Genomic DNA, 25000 nt, shown 5'->3' with positions numbered 1-25000 from the left:
CTCTACCCAGCCCCTGACTTCTGGGACTTTAAAGAGGTTACCCAACCCCTATTCATCTTCCTGACTCTAAGTCACTGGTCAGCATCCCTTCCTTCAGAAAGCCCTCCGGGCTGCCCCCTGAACTTGTACCCCTGTTACATCCCCTAGGCTGCATCTCCAGGTTGCAACCCCCAAGTTGCTCAAGGGACCCCATTTTATGCCCTCCTAGCTCCCTGTGCCTCATCTTCAAGGCATTCTGTCACTCTGACACTGTGGGTGCGGTTAGCCATTTAAGGCTTCCAGCTCTGCCGGCGCTGGGCAGCCGAGACCTGGCCCAGAGGAGGGCTCCATATATCTGTTGAGTCTGAGAGGCACAGAGCATCCTCCCTGCATTCAGTGGCAGCCTGCCCGGGCCTCAGCTTCCCCTGCCACACACTCGGTGGTGTCCCGTCCACTGGGCAGGCAGACCGACTGGGGATGGGGTCTGGGATCCCAGGTCTGGGGTTTGGACTCTGGCGTTGGGTCTGGCTTTGGGATTGGGGGTCCTGGGTCTGAGATTGGGATCTGGGTTTCAGGGACTGGAGCTGGGGTCTGATTTGGGGTCTGGGGCCGGGGATCTGAGTTCTGGAGCCCCAGGTCTGGAATCTGAGGTCTGGAGTTTGGGATCCAGTGCCTGAGTTCTGAGGCCTGAGGTCTGGGATATAGGGACTGGGGTCCCAGGTCTGGGGCTGCTGGGATGGAGGATCTAGGATTTGGGGCTGGCGATCCTGAATTCGAGGTCAGGGTCTTGAGGTGTGGGGTCGCAATTTCTGGGTCTGGGGTCTAGTGTCTGAAGTAGGGGGTCTGGGCTCTTGTACCTGGGTTCCGGCGTATGGGGTCCACGGTCTGGGGTCGGGGTCTGACGTGAAGGATCTAGAATCCGGGGGTCCGGGGTCTGAGGTTAAAGATCTAGAATCTGGGGGTCAGGGTCTGAGGTCCAGGATCTGGGGGTCCGGGTCTGAAGTAAAGGATATAGAGTCCGGGGTCCGGGTCCCGGGTGTGAAGTACGAGATCTAGCACTTGGGGTCCCATGTCTGAGGTCTGCGGCCTGGGGTCCAGGCCCACGGTCGGAGGTACGAGGTCCGTTGCCCCCGCGTGCCCCTGCCCCGCCCCCTCCCTCCTCCTAGCCCCTCCCCGGCCCCCTCCCTTCTCCTCCCTGCTCTCCAAGTCCCCCACATCCTCCCCCTCCCCTCTCCCCCTCTCCCCCTTCTCTGCCCCCTCCTTTCGCCTCCCTCCCCTCCCCCTCCCAGGCCCTCCCCCCGCCCGCCCCGCCCCGCCCCCGCCCCGCCGGGCGCCGCACCGACAAGATGGCGGCGGGTGGGAGCGGCGGGCGCGCGTCGTGCCCGCCGGGGGTCGGCCCGGGCGCGGGGGGCGGCCCCGGGCCCAGCGCCAATGCCGCCCCGGCCCCCGGCAACGCAGCCGCCGCCGCTGCCGCAGCCGCCCCGGCCCCCGCCGCCCCCGGGCCGCCCCCGCCGGTGTCGGTGTCGGGGCCGGGGCCGGGCGCGCAGGCCGCTGCGGGCGGGGAGCGGGCGGCCGAGGAGCCGGGGGCGGGGGCGCTGCTGCGCGAGCCCGTCTACAACTGGCAGGCCACCAAGCCCACGGTGAAGGAGCGCTTCGCCTTCCTCTTCAACAACGAGGTGCTCTGCGACGTGCACTTCCTGGTGGGCAAGGGGCTCGGCGCGCAGCGCATCCCGGCGCACAGGTGGGCCGCCGTCCCGGGACCCGCCGCCCCCGGGGACCCAGCATCCCCGGGCCCAGACCCCGCCAGCCCCCGGGACTCAGCCATCCCTGAGATCCCGCCACCCCTCCCCCCCGCCGGGGATACCCGCCATCCCCGGGGACCTAGTCATCCCCCAGGACCCGCCCTTCTTGGAACCCCTGCCGTTCCCGGGACCCCACCACCCTCAGGACCCCGTCGTCCCAGGACCCAACCCGTTATTCTTGGAACCCCTGCTGGTCTCAGGGACCTGCCCTCACCCCGGGACACCCACCATCCCTGGGACTCTGCTGTTTCCAGTAATCACCATCCCCGGGCCCTAGCACCCCTAGGCCCTGTGACCCTGCCAGGCCCCCTTCCACTCGTACTTCCAGATACTGGCCGTATTCTGGTCCTGCGACCCCTGCTCCTCCACTCTCATCAGCGTCTCCTGGCTCTGTGACCCCTGACCCTGCCACCTTGGCCAGGATCTCCCAGACCCAGTGACCTCTTCCACCCGCAGCATCCCTGTGACCCCTCAGCCCCTGCCAGGCTCCCCAGACCCTGCAACCCCCAGCCTGGCCAGCCCGAGGACCCCCAGACAGTACCATCTCCCTCCATTTCCTCCTTCCTGCCCCAGTGACCTCCTCCCCCAAGTGCCCCATCCTTCTGGGGCTGAGACCCCCAGAGCCCCACCAGACTCCCACCTTGTGAACCCAGGACCCCCAGTGACTCCCAGCTCTGCAGTCACCCAGCTCTACGACGCCCCATCCCACAGGCCTCCTTTCGAAAGGCGGGGGGGTGTTGGTCCAGGCCCCATCCCTCTGCCAGTCTCCAGGGTGCAGCACCCAGACTCCTGGGTAGGGTGGGAGTGATGTCAGACAGCGTCCTGCCCACTGCTGGTTCCTCTGCCCCTGCTCGCTGGGGGGTGCTGGGGAGGGTTCTGTCTGGGGAGGGGGGCTGCAGGGGTTCTCACCACTCTGCCTGGAGTGTCCCCCAACCTGCTGTGAGGGTCCTCCCCACCTTTCTGACGTGTGGCCTTTATTTAACTTGTGCCTTCGAGATTCCTCTTTCTGGCTTTTTTTGGTTATTTATATACAACTGGGTCTAGATTCCTGTCCAAGGAAGCTTCCAGGCCCGTGATGCGGTCCCCAGTACCTCCGTGCCCTGTGTGTGTGTGTTGTGGCCCTCCCACCTCTCCCGCAAGCTGTGAGTAGGGGGCCAGTTGATGTGTCACCTGTGAGCCCCCAGCCTCCGTCATGCCTTTCTTGTCCCACATTCCTGCTGTGTGGACCTCCCAGATCGAAGGTTCTGGTTCTTTGTCTTTTCAGCCTTTGGGTTGTTATTTCATATGCATTGTTGACATTTTACCTGTAGCTATCAGGTAGATGACTGTACCGTGAGTGACCCTGGGTTCTGCTGAGCCTCAGTCCCCCCCCACCTCCCCACCCCCCAGGACCTGGGACTGACCACTCAGACACCTCCTTCCCAGGGCCACAGGGAGGGTGGACCCTGTGACCCAACCAGGTCCTTATCACAGTGGCCTGGGGCTCATCCTCCATATAGGCTGGCTTACAATGCAGGTGGGGATGTGACCCAACGCATACAGGAAACACCTCGCAGCCTCACTGATGGAACACAGACAGGAGTGGGGAAAATTCCTAATACCGTGCGCCATGCTCCCGGGCTGGACCTAACTCCCGCCTCTGTCCCAGGTGGGCTGGATCTGGGGACTTGCTTGTAAAGAGTAGATTGGAATCCCGCCTTGGGGGAACCCGGCAGATGCCACCTCAGCCAGGTGGTCAAGGTCGACCTCAGGGTGATGTCCTGGGGGTGTCAGGGTCCCCCTAGAAGGAATCAATGAGAAGGGCACCTCACCTCAGTGTGCTCCACCCCAAACCCTTAACCCCAGTGTAGTGGGTTGAATGGTGGCCCCCGACAAGGTGTGTCCACATCCTGACACCCAGAACCTGTGAACGGGACCTTATTTGGAAAAAGGGTCTTTGTAGATGTGATTAAGAGTTTCAAGAAGAGATCATCCTGGATTATCTGAACGGGCCCTAAATCCAACAAGGATCCTTATGAGAGACAGAGGAGAGACCGAGAGAAGACGGCCATGTGACAACAGAGGCAGAGATGGGAAGGACACACGGCCGCAAGCCCAGGACACCTGGGACCCCAGAAGCTGGAAGAGGCAAGAGGGGGACCCTCCCCGGGACCCTCCGGGGGCAGCACAGCCCTGGGACACACTGACCTTGGACATGCGGCCTCCAGAATGTGAGAGAGGAAATTCCTGTTCTTTCAAGTCACCCAATTTGCAGTAATTTGTTAGAGCAGCCCCAGGAAACCAGTACACCTGGTCCTATCGGAGAAAATACCAGATAAACCCAGCTTGGGGCCATGCTGCAGGACGCCAGCCAGTCCTGGGAGGAGCCTGAGGACACAAGTGAAAGCCACGTGGCATCCTGGATGCGGGCCTGGGGCGGAGAGCATCCTGAGCTGGTGACTGGGGAGCAGGGCCGAGCCGGGGAGGGGCTCGTGCTAACTTTGAGGAAGGCCATGGGGTCTGGACCCACCATTTCCCAGGACCCAGGCTTGGGGTGGTCTCAGGCTGGGGCCATGAATTCTGGGTACGGGGTGACCCGGGGCGTGGGACACAGGAGGGCCTGGCATGAGTGATGGCACCCGGACAAGTTCGTACCTCACTCGGAGCCTCCCCCTGCCCCACGCCCCCAGTCGCCTTAGCCCCACCCCCTCGCCCTGCACGGCGTTTTGACAGCTTTCTCCTCCTAACTTTCTCTGCGACTGCCGTCATTGGCTTCCTGTGAGCAGGATTTTTTTTTTTTTTTTTTTTTTTTTTTTTTTTTTTTGTCTGAGTCACAGCTTGTGGGATCTTAGTTCCCCAACCAGGGATTGAACCCCGGCACCTGGCAGTGGAAGCGCGGAGTCCCCGCCACTGGACCGCCCCAGGGTTTTGCTTCTCTCCCTCCTGCTAGGCCCAGGAAAATGCCTGGCACGGCAGGTGCTCAGGAAACCTGTGAGTCCACTGTCTGCGCTCGCGGGGCTCCCTCTGAGGAAATACCGAGCGTCTTCAGGGTAGCACTGTGCACAAATCGGATGGTCCCACGTTAATATCTAAAATACCTTTATTCATCTATCATGGAAAACTTAGCAGTGCAGAGAAGTCCCAGAAGTGGAGCAGTCTGTGTCTGGGGTCCCTTCTCCTTCATCGATCTGTGTGTGCTTAGCCCAGTAACACGTTTTTTGATGACTGTGGGTTTATGGTGGGTTTTGAGAACTGCGTGGCTGTTCTTCCCAGTTTTACTCCTTGTCAAGACTTTTTTCAGCTCGTCTCACACACTTAACTCTTCCAGAATCAATCATCCATCCGTCTGTCCCTCCCTGCATCCAACAGTCATTGAAACAGTGCTGACAGAAGACATCTCTTTCCCTGTGGGACTTACCTTCAGGTAAATTTGCACCAGCAAAGTTTTGTAAAGAGCCAGATAGTATATAGTATCAGCAGGCCACACGGCCTCTGTCCCAACTGCTTAATTCTGGCATAGCAACACAAATGCATTAAGACAGAAATGAATGGGTGTGGCTGTGTGCCAATAAAACTTTATTTACAAAAACAAGCGGTGGGCCAGATTGAGTCCCAGGGCTGAGTTGACCAGCCTCTGCCTCAGTGGTTCCTTATGATCTTTAGAATCAATTTATCAAATGCTAAAGGAATTGCCTGGAGGAATTGGTCTTTGCAGAGATACAGGTTGGGAGAGCTGACAATTTAGAATACAAAATATATCTGGGAACGTGTTTATCCAGGGCATTTTTGTGAAACCTTAGGGAAGTTTTGTAGTTTATTCAAATAGGTCTTGCACGTATATTGCTAAGTTTCTGGTTAGTTTTTGTTTGTTTTTTCTCTGTTGTGAGTAATTTCTCCATTGTATTTTTTCTAGTTGGTTCTTGCTGGGAAGCTGTAGATTTTTTGCGCATTTATTTTTGTCTATTTGAACGATTTCTTTCTGAACACTTCCTAGCATTAATAATTGCTCCACTGATTCTGTGGTGTGGCACTGTCCAGTAGACTTTTCTGTGATGTTGGGATTGCTCTAGATCTATGCGCTCCAGTCCTGGCCACTAATCACTTGTGGCTGCTGAGCACTTGAATTGTGGCTCTTGCAACTGAGGAACTGAATCCTTTTTTTTGGTTTTGTTTTTTCGGACACACTGCGTGGCTTGTGGGGTCTTAGTTCCCCAACCAGTGGTTGAACCTGCGCCCTCGGCAGTGAAGGCGAAGAGTCCTAACCACTGGACCACCAGGGAATTCCCAAACTGAATCTTTTATTTACCTTAATTTTAATTTAGATTTAAATAAGCCCTGAATTTAGAGTTTTAAGTGAGACAGTCACGTTATGGGCAATTAATTTCTCATTCTCTCTCATATTTCTGCCTCATTTTTTCTGTTCTGATTGCATTTCTGACCACCAGGGGCATTGTTCCGTAACAGAGGTGTTTTTCACAGTTCAATGTGATCGTTGATACTGGTTTCTGACAAATCCTTTTTAATACAGTAACAAGTTTCTTTCCATCCCCTGTTCACTAAGAGTTTCCATGAAGTGTGGGCATGGGATGTTATCGAGTGCTTTTAATGGATTTTGGTTTGTTTGATCTGACAACTGGCCATGTAGAAAATTATGCATTTGTGTGACAACTGCCACAGCCCAGTTTGGGAGCACTTCTGTCACCCCCAGAAGCCCCTTTCCCCACTCCCACCCTGATCCCTGGGCAATCACTGACCTCCTTCTTTCTCTCTAGTTTTGCTGTTTGCAGAAATTTCATAGAATTGAATGATAGAATGTGTAGGCTTTGGTCTGGCTTCTTTCGCTGAGTGTGCTGTTTATAAGGTCCACCCACACCGTTGTATCGGCAGTTCATTTCTTTGTGTTGCTAAAGCAACTCACGTTACTGCTGAATTCCATTGCATGGATGGACCATGCCTTGTCCACTCACCAGTCGATGGGCATATGGGTTATATGGGTTATTTCCAGCTTTTCATTACGAGGAATCATACTGCCATGAACATTCCACATTCGTGTGGAAATATGCCTGTGGAAGAACTGCTCCTTTTCTCTTGGGTGAATACCTAGGGGTCGCATGTTGCAATTACAGGGTAATGTGACATTTTAAGACACTGCCAAACTGGTTTCCAAAGTGGCCGCCCCATTCCCCACCCCCCACTGGTGCCCGAGGGTTCCAGAGTGTCTTTGGCCTCATAGGTGAGTTGGGAAATATTCCCTCCCCCTCCCCTTTCTGGAAGAGTTTGCATGGGGTTGGTATTATTTCTTCTGCGAATGGGCTTTTCTGTGTGGGAAGATTTTTAAAAATATTTATTTATTTATTTGGTCTCGCCAGGTCTTCGTTGCAGCAGGCGGGCTCCTTAGTTGCGGCTTGAGGGCTCCTCAGTTGCGGCAGGTGGGCTCCTTAGTTGTGGCATGCATGTGGGATCTAGTTCCCTGATCAGGGATTGAACCCGGTCCCCCTGCATTGGGAGCGCAGAGTCCTATCCACTGCACCACCAGGGAAGTCCCAGTGGGAAGATTTTTTTTTTTTTTAATTGGCTGCTTTGGGTCTTTGTTGCTGTGCACAGGCTTTCTCTAGTTGCGGCGAGGTGGGGCTGCTCTTCGTTGCAGTGCGTGGGCTTCTTGTGTCGGCTTCTCTTTGTTGCAGAGCACAGGCTCTAGGCACGTGGGCTGCAGTAGTTGTGGCACGCGGGCTCAGTAGTTGGGGCGCACAGGCTTAGTTGCTCCGTGGCATGTGGGATCTTCCCGGACCAGGGCTCGAACCCGTGTCCCCTGCATTGGCAGGCAGTTTCTTAACCACTGCGCCACCAGGGAAGTTCCGGAAGATTATTAATGAGTAGTTCACTTACTTGTTATGTGTTTGTTTAGATTTTCTCTTCACCAGTGAGTGTTGGCAGGAAGTCTTTCCAGGAAGTCGTCCATTTCCTCTAAGTTGTCTTAAGTTGTTGGCATAAAGTTGTTTCAAAGTTCTTTTAGCACCTATAGGGTCTGTAGTAATGTTGCCTTTTTCATTCCTGATTTTGGTAACCTGTGTTTTTTTCTCTTGGTCAGTCTAGCTAAAGTTCTAGCAATTGTTGATTTCCCCGCCCCCCACCCCCAAAGAGTGACCTTTAGGTTTCATTGTATTGTCTCTATTTTCCCATTCCCAGTTTCATTAATTCCTCCTCTCACTTTTATTATATTCTTCATTCTTTGGGCTTGATTTGCTCTTCCTTTTCTAGATTCTTGAGATGGAAGCTTACCTTGCTGATTTAATTTTTTAAATTAATTAATTATTTTTTGGTCATGCCACACATGGCTTGCGAGATCTTAGTTCCTCAACCAGGGATTGAACCCAGGCCCCGGCAGTGAAAGTGCCAAGTCCTAACCACTGAACCACCAGGGAATTACTGGAAGCTCACCTTGCTGATTTTAGATCTTTATTTAATACATATATAATGTTTACTTCTAAGCACTGTTTTAGCTGCATCCCTTACATTTTGATGCGCCGTGTTTGCATTTTTGTTCCAGTTAAGATCTTTTCTAATTTCCCTTGTGTTCCTTCTCTGACCCATGGGTTACTTAGAAGGGTTGTTTCATTTCCAAATATTTGGGGATTTCTCAGAGGTCTTTCTGTTGTTGGTACGGAGTTTAATTCCTCTCTTTGGAGAACATGCTTTGACTGCTTTCAGTGCCTCTGAGTATCTTTGTTTGGCCTTGCATGTGGTCTGTCCTGGAGAATGTGCCATTGCGCCTAAGAGCGTGCATTCTGCCGTCGTTGGCTGAGGGTTCCGTAAAGGTCGCTTGGCAGCACTGTTCAGTCTTCTGTATTCTTGCCGATTTTGTCTGGCCGTTCTGTCAGTTGTGGAGAGTGAGGCATCAGAACCTCCAACGATAATTGTTGGATTGCCTCTTTCTCCTTTAACAGTCAGTTTCTGCTTCGTGTAGTTTGGGACTCTGTTGTGTATTCATTTGTACTGTTACCTGTCCCCATGTACTGACCCTCTGTTCACATGAAACGTCCATTGTTCAGTAATATTCCTCATCTTCACGTCTGTCTTTTTTTTTTTTTTTTTTCACGTCTGTCTTGTCTGATATCTGTGTAGCCACTCCAGCTCTCTGGTGGTTTCCGAATGCAAGGTATGTCTTTCCCCACCTTTCTCCTTTCATTCCCTTTGTGTGTTTGAATGTAAAACTTCTGAGCCCGTGACATCCATCTGTCCCATCTCTGGTGACGTGAGCCTTGGTCATGGGGTAGATTTCTCCACTGGATGTCACCACCGTCTCCTTGTAAATCACCCTTCCCGAGGGATACTTTGGGACTGTACAGACATCCCATTTCCCCCTCCTGCTTTGCCCGCTGGTGTATGGTGGTTCCTGCTGGAAAGAGTTATTTACTCTAGCACCTGCCATATGGTGATTTCCTATTTCCGTAACTCCCTCTGCATTTGTTAACTGGGGTTCTAAAGGGAAGAGCTGTCCCTTCTCCCTTACTCATCCATTTCTTCAGTTATATATTTATTTCATCATGGACTCATGGATATTGATTTTATCCTGGGGGTCATCATCCGACACGAACATTATTTTGTTGTTCGTATCGTCCCAGATTTGGCTCCTGTGTCTGTTCAACATTTCCCTGTCATGTTGGAGCGTGTTTTTACTTTCTGGCGCCACAAGATACTCCAAGCTCGTCTTGTCCTTCCCCTGCCCCAGCCCTGCAGTCAGCCATTTCTCCAAGGAGCTCTGGTTCGTTTTAGTGGAAAATGGTATTTAGAAACCAAGACTTGGGTGCTGGGTGTGCCCGCTGCTGCTGGGGTGTTGTTGTTTAGAGACCTTTTTAGCAGGTAGGGTGAGGAAATGTACCAACACACACATATCTCTGTTTATTTGTGTCTCTCCACCCGTCTGTCCATCTGTCCATCCATCCACCATCCAGCTACCTGTCTAAAAGCCACGAGATCATCTTGATCGCTCTGATTTCGGTTCAGCCCTCCAGAATTTATTCCAGCCCCCCGCCCTTATCTATAACTGTTTTCTCCCACGATGAGGACCCTGGCTCTCATTCTGCACACGTCTACTTGGTAGCACAAACCTAGATATGTAGAGTAGTTTCAGAGCTGCTAACCCTCTCCTGTGAAAAATACTTTTACTAAGTAAAGCACAGTATTTGTATGCAGTTCTTTTGGCCTTTAACCTGTTTCCCAAAGCTACTTAGCTGGCCTCTTCTTCCCTGCCCCTTCAGGGTAGTATGTCATTCTTTCTTTTTTTTAAAATTTTTAAATTGTGGTAAAATACACATACCATAAAGCTCACCCTCTTTACCCTTTTTAAGCGCACAGCTCAGTGGCATTAAGCACATTCACATTGTTTGCAATGATCCCCACCATCATCTCCAGAACTTTCTCATCTTCCCAAACTGAAGCTCTGTCCCCATGAAACACTGACTCCCCCTCCCCCAGCCCCCAGCCCCCAACCCCTGGCCCCACCATCTACTTCCTGTCTCTGTGGATCTGACTCCCCCAGGGACCTCCTGTGAGTGGAATCAGACAGTGTGTGTCCTTCTGTGTCTGGCTTGTCTCACTGAGCATCACGTCCCCAAGGTCCATCCACTCTGTGACATGTGTCGGAATTTCCTTCTTCTTAAGGTAACTAACATTCCTTGTATGTATGGAGGGACCACACTGTGTTCATCCGGCATCTGTCCATTGATATTGGACAGATGCCTTTGGCTGTCTGTGAATCGTGTCTCTGTGAGCACTTGTGCACAGGTTTTATGTGGACGTGTGTGTTCGTTTCTCTCGGGTACGCAACTTAGGAGTGGAACTGCCGGGTCAGACGGTAACTCCACGTTGAACCCTCCAATGAACCCACTGGCCTGTCATCCAGCGCTGCTGCACCCTTTATGTCCCCACCCGCCCTGCACGAGGGCTCTGATCTCTCCACATCCGCAGCAACTCTGGTCATTGTCCGGATTTTCTATCCTAGCTGGCGTTTCCTAGTGGGGGTGAGGTGGTGTCTCATGGTGGCTTTGATTTGCCGTGTTCACCGTCATGTTTTTGAGGATGGATGGATAAGGGAGGGTAGAAGACTCCTGGTGGGAGGCGAGCGAGGGGCCGGCGGGTGAGGCTGTGGGTGGGGGAGCCTTGGAGATGTTCAGCCCGCCTTCGACCCAGTGGCCTTGCCAGCCCTGGGGTTTGTCGCCACGTCCGCCGAGGGCACTGAGGGTGCATACAGCCTGGCATCCGGGGCTCTGCACAGACACACAGGCCCAGTTGGGCCTCCTCTTACTTCCTGCCAGTGAATCGTTGGGGAAAGTTTTCCCCGCGGGAGATCAAGATGCTTTGTTTAATCTAGAAAGAAAGGAGGAACCGGAAGACACTTTATTTATGGAGAGTGTGCGTGGGGAAGTGCAGTGAGGCTCCAGGGGCCCAGCTGCGGTGGTGAATGAGCGGGGCTTCGAGGACGCGGTGGGGCAGCACAGGGCATGAGCACCGCCGCTGGATGGGCAAAGCCGCACAGATCTGTCCTCTCTCAGTTCCGGGATCCAGAAGCCCAAGGTCAGGGTACTGCAGGGCCGCGCCCCCTCCAGAGGCTCCTGGGAGGGTCCTTCCCGCCTCCTCCGGCTTCTGGGGCTCCAGGCTCTGCCTCCGGCAATATGTAACCTCTCCCTGTGTGTCTGGGTCCACATTTCCCTTTTATAAGTCATTGGATTAGGGCCAGCCCGGATTTGGGTGGCCTCATCTTAATAAATGGCATGTGCAAAGACCCCGTTTCCAAACAGGGTACCATCCTGACGTTCCAGATGGACATGACTTTGGAGACACTGTTCACCCCACTACACTCACACTCGGTTTCCCACCTGGCCCCCATCGCTGGTCTGGCCTTTGGGGTGCCGTAGAGCCCCGGGCCAGACTGGGGACCAGACAAGGGCCTGGCGGGGCCGGGAGCACCAGTCCACGACGGAGGAGCGGGTGGGAGGCAGTTCTTTTTGTGGAGAGTAGGGGGCCGCCCGGGTGGGGCTCGCTGGGAGCGGTGGGAACGTCCCCCGGGCACTGGGCAGAGGCCGGGAATCGGGCTGTGGCTGCCGACTCCAGCGGTTCCGCGAGGGGGTGGCCTCTCAGAGCCCTGCGTGCGTCACCGTGGGGACCCCGGGAGGGGCTGCGATGTGGGGCCTTGCAGACCCAGAGGACAGGGGCTCTGCAGGGCCGCCCCGGGGTAGGCTGCTGTGGGGCGGGCCCTGGGGACCGCGGGTGCACAGCACAGTGGGCACATGATGCCAGGCAGAACCTGCAGGCCCCCATGGCCACCCATGTCTGGATGCTCCCTTGGCCTCCACGCCCTTCCCCACGGGCTCAGCCCGATTCAGGTGACCCCCCCAGGCCTTTCCTGACTGCGCCCTCACAGCCCTGCGTTCTCCTTCCTGCCCCACTGTCAGGCTGTCCACGCCGTGGACCCGTGGCTGCCTTCCTCCAACAAGGCCAGGGTCTCAGTGCCCACAGCCCCAGCACGGGGGCCGTGTGTGTAGAGCGAGGAGGGAGTGATGAAGGAGCGGGTGAATGAGGGAGGCAGGGAGTGGTTGAGTGAGTCACTGAAAGAATGAATGAAAGGATGAGGTGAATGACGAATGAATGAGGGAGTGAATGAATGAATGAATCAGTGGGTGAGCCAATCAGTGAGTGAAGGAATGAGTGAGTGAATGAATGACGGAGGGAGGGAGTGGTTGAGTGAATGAATGATCGGGTGAATCCGTGAGTGAATGAGCAAATGAGCGAGTGAATGAATGACGGAGGGAGGGAATGACGGAGGGAGGGAGTGAATGAGTTGCGTGGGGAGGGCATGAGCTCTCTGCCATAAGCCATTCAGCCCCTGGGGAGACGATTTCGCTTCTCCGGCCTCTGTTGCCACCGATCCACACGTGCTGCCTTCTCAGTCCTCAGGGCCTTCCTAACGGAAGCATCCAGGGCAGGATGCTCTGGGCACAGCATCTGCTGCAGGTGCTGGCTGGGGTGTCACTGCTGCAGGGACACTCGCCTTCCACGTCCCGGGGCCCCGACAGCCCCCCGGGCTCGGGCGGTGGGGACCGCTGGGCCTCGCGAAGGGTAACCGGGTCTTCTCTGACACACCAGGTTCGTGCTGGCCGTGGGCAGCGCCGTCTTTGATGCCATGTTCAACGGGGGAATGGCCACCACGTCCACCGAGATCGAGCTGCCGGACGTGGAGCCCGCTGCCTTCCTGGCACTGCTCAAGTAAGATTTTCCAGGTCCTTCATGCCCTGGGGGGAGGGACAGACACACCTGATGTTTAAAAAAAATAGAGCCCTGGTGACATTGCCTCCAGAGCCCCCAGCTCCCTGGAGATTTCTAGAACTCACCTCCTCAGTGAGGGGTGGGCTCTGGACGCCCCCCCCATTTTCATTTTTGTATCTTTAATATCAGGATGTAATTTGCATACCATACAACTCACCCGTGTGAAGTGTACAATTCAATGACATTTAGTATGTTTACAGAGTGTGCAACCATCACCTCTAATTCCAGAACATTCCATCACCCCCAAAGGAATGGCATCCCCCTCCCCCAGCTCCTGACAACCAGGAACCCACTCTCTGTCCCTGTGGATCTGCCTGTTCTGGACGTTTCCCATCAGTGGGATCACACCCTGTGTGTCCTTCTGCATCTGCTGCTCTCACTGAGCATCGCGGTTCCAGGTCCACCCACGCTGCAGCGTGTGTGAGTCCCTAAGTTTTCATCCTTTCAAGAGTTTTTGAAGAAATAGCCTGAGGCAAGAATTTTAAATTCCACCTATATTTTTTCTTCCTGGGTTTCAAATTTTTTCTCAAGGACTTTAAAACAAATATAGTGGATGTTGGGGGTGGGAGTGCCGCCCACAGATTGCAACTCCACCGAGGAGGAGGCCGGCGAGCTCTGTGGAACTCCCATACACCTCCCTGCTCCGCGGAGCACCGTCTTCCCCTGTCCGGAAACCCTGGTGTAAATGGTCTGGGTGGCTTGAAAGGTTATCCCGAACAGTCAAGACAGCTCTTCAGATGGGGAGCTTATTTTTTTTCCCCTTCTGATTATAAAAATGGCATTGGCTCACAGAAAAAAAGGGAGAGAGAGAGAAAAAGGGAGGGTGAGAAGAAAAGAAGAGAAAAGAAAGCATAAGGAAGAAAATGGAGTGAACCTGCCTCTCAGCACCACGGGGGCGGGGCCCACGGGCGGGGCGGGGCTGGTTGCTCCCATTCATATCGGGTCCCATTCATATCACGTGCTCAGAGCGCCCCTCCCCACCCACTGTGTCGTCATCTCCTTTTTTCCTCTGGTGTCTGCAGGGTGTAAACTGGTTCCCTTCAGCTCCATCTAACAGTGTTGAATCCTGTGGGCTGATCACAGCACTTTGTGGAATAATCTCACTCCTCTGTCTTTAGGCAACTTTTCAGATGGTCCCTCAGACCAGGGGCCGCAGGCTGCCCCGGGGTGGGTGGGAGGGTAGGGGCTCTGTCTCCACAGCTCCCCGCCGACATTGCAAAAGCAGCCTGGAAGGATTTGTAAACTGTGGGCAGGACTGTGGGCCAAGGAAACTTTATGTACAAAATAGGGGACAAAAGCACGGTGAGATATCACTTCACACCCACCAGGGTGGCTATTATTAAAAAACAAACAAACAAAACGACTTGTCTCGAGGAGGTGGAGAAATTGGGACCCTCGTGTGCTTCTGGTGGGAATGTGAAATGAGGCAGCCACTGTGGAAACAGTGGACGATCCTCAAAAGCTAAACATAGAATCACTATGTGCTCCAGCAACCCCATTCCTGGGTACATCCCCCAAAGAAGGGAGAGGTGGGGGCTCGAAGAGAGATTTGCACACCCGTGTTCACAGCAGCTTGATTCACAACAGCCAAAAGGTGGGAACACCCCAAGTGTCCATGAACAGTTGAGGGATGAACGAGGTGTGATCCATCCACACACCGGAATATTACTCAGCCTTCAAAAGGATTCTGGAATTCAGTAACACATTAAAAGGATCATACACCATGATCAAATGGGATTTATTCCAGGGCTGCAAGGATTTTTCAGTATCTGCAAATCAATCAGCGTGATACACCACATCAAGAGGTTGAAGAATAAAAACCATACGATCATCTCAATAGATGGCAGGAAAAGCTTTTGACGAAATTCAGCACCCGTTTATGTCATAAAGGATTCTGGCAACTTCTCTGGCGGTGCAGTGGTTAAGAATCCACCTGCCAATGCAGGGGACACGGGGACACACAGAGCAACTAGGCCCGTGCGCCACAACTACTGAGCCTGCGCTCTAGAGCCCACGAGCCACAACTACTGAGCCCATGTGTCACAACTACTGAAGCCCGTGCACCTAGAGCCCGTGCTCTGCAACAAGAGAAGCCACTGCAATGAGAAGCCCGTGCACTGTAACAAAGAATAGCCCCCGCTGGCCGCAACTAGAGAAACCCCATGCACAGTAATGAAGACCCAACGCAGCCAAAAATAAATAAATTAATTAAAATTAAAAAAAAAAGGATTCTGACGCTTGCTCCAACAAGGATGGACCTTGAGGACATGATGCTTATTGAAATAAGCCAGATGAAAAAGGACAAATACAGTGTGAACCTACTCACAGGAGGTCCTAGAGGAGTCACTTCCATAGAGACAGGAAGTAGATGGTGGGGCCGGGGGCTGGGGGAGGGGGAGTCGGGACAGAATTTCAGTTTGGGAAGATGAGAAAGTTCTGGAGATGGATAGTGGGGATGGTTGCACAGCAATATGAACGTACCTAATGCTACTGATAAAAATGGTTAAAATGGTAAATTTTATGTTATATGTATTTTACCATAATTTTTAAAAATGTAAAAGTCATATCTATAAAAAAAAATCAAGACCCCAAACAGGTGATGGGTTGCAGTAAGCCAAACCCTGCCTTAGTCTAAGCTTGGTGAGATGTGGGGTGGAAGGCTGTTCTCTCCTTCTCCCGCTCCATCCCTGTGTCTCTCTGTCTCTATCTCTCTCCCCATATCAGCTTGCGTTTTGGTAACCAAGCTGCCCCCCCGAGAGGGTGGACACTATCTCCACTGGCATGTGAAGGGCTCCCCCATCTCCCCGCACGTGTCTCGGCCTGTCCCATTACCAGGTCCCCCTCCGCACTGCTGCCATGGGTGGCCGTCCTGCCCCTGACCCCGCCGGCCGCTGCTGTTCGGGCTTCCTGTGCATTCTCAGGGGAGTGAGTCCCAGGAGAGGGGGGCCCCTTCCAGGAACGTGCTCTTTGGGCGGCTCCCGGTTGGGCTCCTCTACCCCGCCCCCAATCCCGTGTCCATGGTGCCCGTGGACGGACACTCGGGTGGTTTCGCGTGGATCGCGCTGCTGTGAACACGCGTCATTTCTCCTGGACGCAGAGGGGTGAGCTGTGCGCCCAGGGCCGCCTCTGAGGCGCTCCCACCAGATGGACCAGGGTTGTGATTTCTCACCATCTCCCCGTGGTTTTGTAATCGACCCTGACTTCTGACCCACATGTAGAGTCGGCCCGATGGCGAGTGGTCAACACATTCGGTATCTGCGATTCCGGCCGGCATTTCTGGTCCCGTTAGTGGTCGGGCATGGCAGTCGGCTGTGGCGGGGTCGGGGCGGGGGGGGGTGGTGGTGGTGCGGAAGCCTCTCCGCGTCCCGGAGCAAATCCCGTGCTGCCCACGGAGGAGCCGGACAGAGGCCTACCTGCTGTGTAGACTCGTTTCCAGGGTTTGCCTGTGGGCACTCCTTTTCCCGGGTAACTGCCTTTGCGGGGTCACATCCACAGGTCAGAGGGCGACCGATGCTAATTCGGTTGGTTCCTCGGGCCAGGCCGGTGGGTGGGGCTGGGCGGCTGTCCTCATGCCGCCGTCCGCTCCCCCCCCCCCCCCCAACCCCGCTCCAGGTTTCTCTACTCGGACGAGGTTCAGATCGGGCCTGAGACGGTCATGACCACGCTGTACACCGCCAAGAAGTACGCGGTGCCCGCGCTCGAGGCCCACTGCGTGGAGTTCCTGAAGAAGAACCTGCGGGCGGACAACGCGTTCATGCTGCTGACGCAGGTACGGGACGGGGGGGTGCAGGTGTGCAGGTGCGGGGCGAGGCCACAGGGGGCGGGGCGAGCAGGGCTGCGGGGCGGGGCGAGGGCGCGGGACCCGCTGGGGAGCATGCGCAAGGATGCAGGTGCCTGGGTGCGAGTAAGGACGCCGGGGCAGGGGAGGACGGATGGGGGAATTTCGGAGTTTAGGCACCGCTTAACTCTTGCGCCCGGGTGAGTGTCTCCCTCACTTCATCTTGCCCTTGTCCCTGCCCCTGGTGGCACCGCGGTGTTTCCCTGGTCGCCTCTCGTGCAGTGCACCTTGTTGGCAGGCCGGCCTCACAACAGTCATTTACTAAAGGATTCCCGTTGGCGTTTTGGTGTCCTTGTGCAGAGCTCAGGTGTGGGGGGAAAGGCGTTCCGTACTAGGTTTCTTGGAGGGGGACCCTTTGGGGTTGTCCGGTCTGACGGTCTGTGGCGGTCCTGGACCACTGTGGGGGCTGGGAACCTGGCGGGACGGGGCAGAGCCCGAGTGTCATCGTGGCTCCACAGACCCCTCGCTGAGATGGCACCTGGGCCTTGGCCCCGTCTGCTGAGTCGCTCTCAAGGGCCAGAGCCTGGACGGTCGGGTGGGGGCCGGCTGCTCCCGGCCATTTGCTGAGAGCTGCAGCCACGTGGGGTGTCCTAGCCTCCTAGCCAGGCCCTAGGCAGAGACTGATGCACAGGGGTGTGGGCGTCGAGCTGCCCCACAGGTTCTCCGTCCCCGGCCCCCGCCCCGTGTGCGAGTTCTCGGTCAGAAGCACAGCGCTGCTGCGTCCCACGGGTCCTCTCAGCCGTCTCCCCCGGGCTCCTGCCTGCTGCAAGGGGCGACTGGGCCCGCCTCCAGCCTGAACCTCTAGGCGCCCCAGCTTTTGAGGTGTAGGCCTGACCCCCGCCCCAGGCAGTGGTTACTGAGAGTCTGTGAACCTCAAGAAAGAAGATCCCTCTGGACCCTCGGCCCAGGATTTGAAATCTGTGCCCGGGACTTGAAATCTGTGCCCAGTCTGGAGCCAGGGTCCATCTGGCTGGGTGTTGACAGGCTCTCTCCCCCGCAGGCGAGGCTTTTCGACGAACCACAGCTCGCTAGCCTGTGCCTGGAAAACATCGACAAGAACACGGCCGACGCCATCACTGCAGAGGGCTTCACAGACATCGACCTGGGTAAGGCCACAGGGCCGGGGAGGGCTCGGTGGTCACATGCGTCCCACCGAGGCCCCGCCGCCTGCCCCACTTTGCTGCTGCACGGGCCGTGGACAGCCTGGCCGCGAGCCGGTCAGAGGTCATCCCCGAGGCCATGGAGGCCGGCGCTCGCTGATGGCCCCTCCCCTGCAGACACGCTGGTGGCCGTGCTGGAGCGGGACACCCTGGGCATCCGCGAGGTGCGCTTGTTCAACGCTGTCGTCCGCTGGTCTGAGGCTGAGTGTCAGCGGCAGCAGCTGCAGGTGACGCCTGAGAACAAGCGGAAGGTTCTGGGCAAGGCGTTGGCCCTCATCCGCTTCCCGCTGATGACCATCGAGGAGTTTGCTGCAGGTAACGGTCACGGGGCGCCGAGGGAACGCTCAGGAGGGGTGTGACCCCAGGGACCCTGCTGCGTGTGACTCAGTCCCATGACCCTCGGCCCGGCCACAGCGGGTCAGGTGCTGGCCGTGTCCATGCGGGAGCCTGGACTGGCTCAAGTGGGTGAAGATGGAATGACCCCCAGATGCCGACCCTCCCGCGTCCCAGCCTCTCCCACCCCCACGTCTCGGGTGTCCACACGCACGTGTCTGAATGTACCAGGCCCCTGAGGGTCCCGTCTGGGGCTCAGGTCCTGGGAGCTGGGCTCTGGTGCCCACGTCCTTGACGAGCCCCATGAAAGGGTGGGCAGTGTCTGGGACTGTGGGCCGCTGCTGCCGGGCCTGGGCTTGGGCCCAGGTGGGGTTGGCCCTGACCCTGCCTCTCGCGCTGGGGCACACTCGGGTCTTGGGGATGTGCAGCAGCGGCAGTGGTGGCCAGCTTGGCGACCCCTCCCCTGGGCCTGGGCCTCCCCTTCATGTCATTCTCATGGCCGGTGCCGACCACGGTCCTGGAGCCAAACTGGCCTGGAAGGTTCTGGACGGGGCTCCGTGATGCAGCCCCGTGGCGGGTGCACCGCTGTCCTGCCTCTCCCCGGTCCGTGCTGCCCCTGCTCCCACCCAGGCTTAGGGTTGCCAGATTTAGCAACAAGAGCAAACAATTTTTTTAGTGTAAGTGTGTCCCGTGCAGCAGCTGGGAGACGCTTATCCTAGAGATCAGCCCTCTTTGATCTGAAATCAAGGCTTGACTGGGTGTCCTGCATTTTATCTGGCGGTCCACGGTGTTCCCTCAGTGCTGGGGCGAAGCCTCAGAGGCTGTCTCCACACTGGGGGTCACTCATCCGTCAGATACTTAGCACCTCCTGGGTACCTGGCCTTGGCAGTACAGCAGTGACCGAGGCAGCCTGGGCACTGCAGACATGGGGCCGGGTCCTACTCTGTGGGCGGCCGTCCTGGGCACTGTGGGGTGTGGAGCAGCCTCCCTGGTCCCACCCCCTCGATGCCAGGAGCACCCCTAGTCATTTTTCTTTAACAGTATGAGGGCTTTATTTTTTTATGTTTGTTTATTTATTTTTGGCTGCGTTGGGTCTTCGTTGTTGCGCGCTGGCTTTCTCTAGTTGCGGCGAGCGGGGCTCCTCTTCCTTATGGGCACAGGCTTCTCAGTGCGGTGGCTTCTCTTGTTGTGGAGCACGGGCTCTACGCGCGTGGGCTTCAGTAGTTGTGGCTTGCGGGCTCAGTAGTTGTGGCTCTTGGGCTCTAGAGCGCAGGCTCAGTAGTTCTGGCTCACGGGCTTAGTTGCTCCGCGGCATGTGGGATCTTCCTGGACCAGGGCTCGAACCCGTGTCCCCTGCATCGGCAGGCAGACTCTCAACCACTGCGCCACCAGGGAAGCCTGCACCCCAGTCTTGATCACAGATGTCCTCAAACATTGCCCAGTGTCCCCTGGGGGGCAGGATGCCCCGGGTGAGAGCCCCGAGCTATAGTGTTGAGTTGTCTTGGCCTAAGACATCTGCGTGAGCCTTGCTGGACCCCTCTCCAGCCCCGTTTGCACCCCCGAAACCACTCTCCTCATAGGCCACCTGGCCGCCAAATCATCCGGGGTCTCAGGTCTCCTAGAAGCGCCACCCCTCACCCTTGGCCCCCTTGCCACTCTCCCATGATGGGCCTCCAGGCCAGAACAGCCCACCACCCCTCAGCTTGCAAGTGCCTGGGATGAGTGTGTGTGTGTCCAGGGCTTGTGTGCTGGGCCTCTGGCCTTGTCCCTCTGCAGCATGGCCTGCGAGGCTTCAGCTCTTTGTCACTCAGTGTGTTGTAGAGAATTCTCCTGCTTCTTATGTTCCACTTGAAATTACAAGAATGTAGAAGTTTGAAAAAAAACTCCCCCAAAGACTCCCCTGGCTCAGTGTGTCACAACTGAGGTCTGATGTATTTTTCTTTCTGTATTCTCTATGCAGAGATGTAAAAAAAAAATGGTTATCTGTATTCACTTTTATTTATTCATTCATTCATTCATTCATTTTTGGTTGTGTTGGGTCTTTGTTGCTGTGTGTGGCTTTTCTCTAGTGCTGAGCGGGGGCTACTCTTGGTTGTGGCGCAGGTTTCTCATTGCGGTGGCTTCTCTTGCTGCGGAGCACGGGCTCTAGGCGCGTGGGCTTCAGTAGTTGTGGCATGCGGGCTCAGTAGTTGTGGCTCGCGAGCTCTAGAGCGCAGGCTCAGTAGTTGTGGCGCACGGGCTTAGTTGCTCCGCGGCATGTGGGATCTTCCCAGACCAGGGCTCGAACCCGTGTTCCCCGCATTGGCAAGCAATTCTTAACCAGTGCACCCCCGGGGAAGCCCTGTGTTCACTTTTGTATCTTAACTTGCTCTTGTGATCCATGGAGCTCTCTTGCCCTGTTGCTCAGACCTGTGTGCCTGTGAGCTGTTGGGGCAGTGGGCCGGGTTGTGGCTGACCTGCGCAGAAATGAGCTCAAAGCGGGTGAATGAGTGATTCTTGTAAAGCAAGGGTGGTGCCGTAAGGCCTGCGTCAGGCACCCTGTCCCGGTGCAGGTGGTGGGCAGAGGCGTGTACAATCCTTCCGCACCACCTGTCTGCCCCACGCGCTGCCCCGTCACCAGCTCATGGCTACATCCAGGCCCCCACCTCCAGACTCCTCTCCAACTCTGGGCCTCTCTTGGGGGCTGGCATCCCCCCTGTCTGTGTAGGTGCCCGGGGTGGACGGGCAGGGCGGCGGGTGCTCCGTGGAACAGCGGTGGTCCCCTGGGGTGGTCCCAGTGGAGGTGGGGAGGCCTGGGGCAGTGAGGGGGATTTTGCCCGATTAGCCAGCAACTCAGAGCATTGGCCCCATGTCTGCTTCGGGCCCTTCCCCAAACGTGGCAGAAGGGCCATCCCCCCGCGGGGGTGGTTGGACTGGTGATGTTCTGCAGAAGAAAGATGCTGAGGAGTTGAGAGGCTGGGTGCCATGCTTTCCAGCGTCTTCTGCGTGCTTGGGGTCTGCCCAGCCTTCCCTACCCGCCCCTGTGCCCTCAGGGCCCGCACAGTCGGGCATCCTGGTGGACCGCGAGGTGGTCAGCCTCTTCCTGCACTTCACCGTCAACCCCAAGCCACGCGTGGACTTCATTGACCGTCCACGCTGCTGCCTCCGCGGGAAGGAGTGCAGCGTCAACCGCTTCCAGCAGGTGGAGAGCCGCTGGGGCTACAGCGGCACGAGCGACCGCATCAGGTAGGTGCGGGCCGGGCGCAGGGCCGGGAGGCGCGGGCAGCGAGCACAGCGGCGGGGGGGTTGGGGGGCTGGGGTCCTCCGTGGGGAGGGGCGGGCACTGGACGGTCGAGCTAGCTCAGCATCTCCCTCCTCTGACGGGTTCAGGTTCTCGGTCAACAAGCGCATCTTCGTGGTTGGCTTCGGGCTCTATGGCTCAATCCACGGCCCCACCGATTACCAAGTGAACATCCAGGTACCGCTTGCCTCCAGGCCCTGCCCCTCCACATCCCACTGCGTCCCTCTCAGTCGAGGGTCTGCTTGTGTTTCCCCCAAGGTGGCACGAGTGTTCTGGAGTCTGGGGGACCCAGGACCATGCCTCCCCACTCCTGCCACTGGCCTGCTTCGCGCAGGTCACGGGTCGGACCCCCCCGCTGCAGGGCCTGGAGGTGGGGCTCAGCCCTGGGCTCCAGGCTCCTGGGGGTTCTGCGGGTGGGCACAGGGGCCGGGGCGCCAGAGTTAGCTGTGCCTGGCTCCTGGCCCACAGATCATCCACACAGACAGCAACACGGTCCTGGGCCAGAACGACACAGGCTTCAGCTGTGACGGCTCCGCCAGCACCTTCCGAGTCATGTTCAAGGAGCCGGTGGAGGTGCTGCCCAATGTCAACTACACGGCCTGCGCCACGCTCAAGGTGTGCCCGACCCCAACCCTAGCCGCGCCCCTGCCGCCCCACCCCACCCAGGACCGAGACCCCAGCCCTGATCCCTGAGCCGAACCCGAGACCCTGACCCTGGTCCCTGAGCCGTACCCGGGACCCCGACCCCTAGCTTGATCCTGACCCCTGAGCCAAACCCGGGACTCTGACCCCGAACCTGACCCCTGAGCCGTACCTGGGACCCCGACTTGGACCCTGCCTCCCAGTCCATTGCCCACCTCTGACAACGTGGGGCTAGGAGCGCGCAACCCTGCGTCGCAGCCATGGAGGGCCTGCTGCCTGCGCCGGGTCAGGATCCTGCGCCCTGTCCAACGCAGCACATCCATCCTGACCCGCCGGGCCCCACCCCGCAGGGCCCGGACTCCCACTACGGCACCAAGGGCCTGCGCAAGGTCACCCACGAGTCGCCCACGACTGGGGCCAAGACGTGCTTCACCTTCTGCTACGCGGCCGGGAACAACAATGGCACGTCCGTGGAGGACGGGCAGATCCCTGAGGTCATCTTCTACACCTAGGCTGTCCCATCCCACGCCACACCCGCTGCTCCCCCTGCCTCGGTCCCGGGCGCCAGGAGGGCTCCTCTGTTCCGAGGTGGCGGATGGGCAGGGCAGTGGGAGACAACCCCTCAGGACTTGGGGGGCAGGGCCGGCCTGACCCTGCCCTGAGCCGAGGGTCCGCCCGCTGCCCCTGCAGCTCAGGGTTGCCTGACCAGCTGCCCGACCATAGGATTCGTGTAGGGTGTTGCCTCGTGTTTGTTTCAGCTGCACGTGGCAATGCATCTTGGATTCCCGTTTCTCTGGTAGGAGACCACGTACGGGGGCCCCTAGCGGGCCTGGGTCCTGCATTCCTCTGTTCTGTTCACTGGGGACACTCAGACCACCGTGACCCACCCCTAGGATGCGGGCTCAAGCCCTCCCGAGGTCCTGCGGGCCAGCTTCCTGCCAGCCCCAGGCCCAGCCCGTGGGCCCAGTGAAGGACCATCCCTGTCCAGCCCTCCTGGACGGCCCCTCCCAGCCCCTGCAGCTGTGGACACGGGCGGCAGACCCTGTCTGCCTGGGAAGGGCGAGGCTGCGGGCCACACGCAGGGGCCGCATCCCAGCTGGCCCACCTGCACATCCTGTAGCCCCACTCCCGGCCCCCAGCGAGCACTCTGCACGGAGGTGCTGGAGGGCACAGCCCCTCCCTGACCCCCAGGTACTGTCCCCTCCCCACCCCCATGCTTCCACCTGGAGCCTGTGTCCTCCCCGAAGCCATGGAAGGTGTGTCCTCACACCACACCCCAAAATGTTTTTTTTTAAATAAAGGAAAGAAACTTACCGGCCCTGACCCACGTGCTGCTTCCCAGCAGAATGGGCCCCTGGCAGCTGGAGACCTGGCCCTTCTCACTGCATCTGTTTCCCCACCGTTAGAGGGGCCAGCTGGGCTAGGGGGCCCACAGGAGGGGCCATCTCCTGACACAGACTTCTCACCTTCGGGGCGTCCAAATCACGCGGGGCTCCACGTGGGCTGCGGACCCTCCCCGGACCCTCTGTCCTCTGCACAAAACCCTGGGGCTCCCGTTGTGCCCCTGCTGTGCAGCGATCAGGGACCCTGGGCAGGGTGGGCAGAGCCACCAGCAGGTGATGGCCACGCAGTGGGGCTGTGCCCTGGTGCAGCCCTGGGAGCCTCCTGGCACTTTCTGAGGATGTCAGCAGGGCCCCCACTGCAGTGAGCCATGCAGGGATCTTGTCAGCTCTGCCCTCTGGACCTGGGGCTGCACCCCAGAGCGGCCCTGCTGGCTCTGCACCAGGGGAGTCCCCTTGCATTCACACCCCACCCCTGGCCCCTCCTTCTGTGCAGTGAGGACTCTTGGGTGCAAGTAACAGTTTACACCCGAGGTGGCCCAAAGGAGGATGTGGCATCTTACTGTTCCAAGGCAGGGACGATCCAGACCCAGGACTGGGCTGGCTGCCGAGATCCACTGTGGCCCTCAGGCTGTGTCACCTCCTGAGACCAGCCACACTGCAGGCAGACCCCAGCTGAGGGATCCACGGGGTGGGGGGCCAGGCCTTCCACTGTAGCCCCCAGAGCAGTCTGTCCTGGAGGCCACTGCAGTTCAGGGCTGCCGCCTCAGGACAGGATGACAAATGGTGTCAGATGAGGGCACAGCTGGGGCACCCATGGCAGGTGGGCATGAGTAGGAGCAAAGCCTGGCAACAAGATGCAACAAGATGGTGGGGTTGTCAGAATAGCCCCCGAGACATCTGCGTCCCACTCCCAAGACGTGTAGCTATGTAGGGTCACAGTGACCTGCCAAAAGGAACGTGCAACTCACCCTCTGGAGAGACGGACAGTATAAGCCTCTACCAGCTGTCATGACAATGTCCTACGGCAACTCAAAAATTACAAAGCAAGAGAGAAAACGGAAACCGATCCACATGTACTTCAGAAATGGGAGTTATCACATACCTCAGCATAATAAAGGCCATATTAGGCAAACCTACAGCTAACATCATACTTACGGGTGAAAAGCTAAAAGCGATTCCTCTAAGATCAGGAACAAGAAAAGGACTCCCATTCTTAGTTTTATTCAACATAGTTTTGGAATTCCTAGCTACAACAATCAAAAGAAGAAATAAAAGGGATCCAAATTGGAAAAGGAAACTTGTCACTATTTTCAGATGACATG

The 25000-nt window shown here is 57.1% G+C and overlaps 1 protein-coding gene across 4 annotated transcripts; it reads left to right on the top strand.

The window, feature by feature from the left end:
* The first annotated feature begins 1301 nt into the window (after positions 1 to 1301).
* BTBD2 (BTB domain containing 2) lies at positions 1302 to 23648 on the top strand. Of its 4 annotated transcripts, none has more exons than XM_033854813.2 (10): positions 1302 to 1720; positions 5089 to 5184; positions 12903 to 13022; positions 16695 to 16851; positions 17921 to 18026; positions 18198 to 18395; positions 21446 to 21638; positions 21783 to 21870; positions 22162 to 22308; positions 22686 to 23648. In XM_033854813.2, the coding sequence occupies exons 1-10, from the start codon at positions 1326 to 1328 to the stop codon at positions 22845 to 22847; spliced, it is 1662 nt and encodes a 553-aa protein (XP_033710704.1). In that variant the 5' UTR covers positions 1302 to 1325; the 3' UTR covers positions 22848 to 23648. The 4 variants fall into 4 exon arrangements, with proteins under 4 accessions (XP_033710704.1, XP_033710703.1, XP_033710706.1 ...); XM_033854812.2 differs by having other exon boundaries at positions 21389 to 21638; XM_033854815.2 differs by lacking the exon at positions 5089 to 5184.
* Positions 23649 to 25000: the final 1352 nt, after the last annotated feature.

The sequence above is a fragment of the Tursiops truncatus genome, chromosome 3 (assembly GCF_011762595.2).
Source record: "Tursiops truncatus isolate mTurTru1 chromosome 3, mTurTru1.mat.Y, whole genome shotgun sequence".
In the NCBI taxonomy this organism is placed as follows: Eukaryota; Metazoa; Chordata; class Mammalia; order Artiodactyla; family Delphinidae; genus Tursiops; species Tursiops truncatus.
This window is presented reverse-complemented; position numbering and strand designations above follow the sequence as displayed.

What these genes read in the sequence shown, in the direction of transcription:
- BTBD2 (XM_033854812.2), top strand. Translation starts at nt 1,326, where the DNA reads ATGGCGGCGGGTGGGAGCGGCGGGCGCGCGTCGTGCCCGCCGGGGGTC. An exon ending in CGTTCATGCTGCTGACGCAG is followed by an intron (nt 16,852 to 17,920) that starts GTACGGGACGGG and finishes TCTCCCCCGCAG; the next exon opens with GCGAGGCTTTTCGACGAACC. An exon ending in CTTCACAGACATCGACCTGG is followed by an intron (nt 18,027 to 18,197) that starts GTAAGGCCACAG and finishes CCTCCCCTGCAG; the next exon opens with ACACGCTGGTGGCCGTGCTG.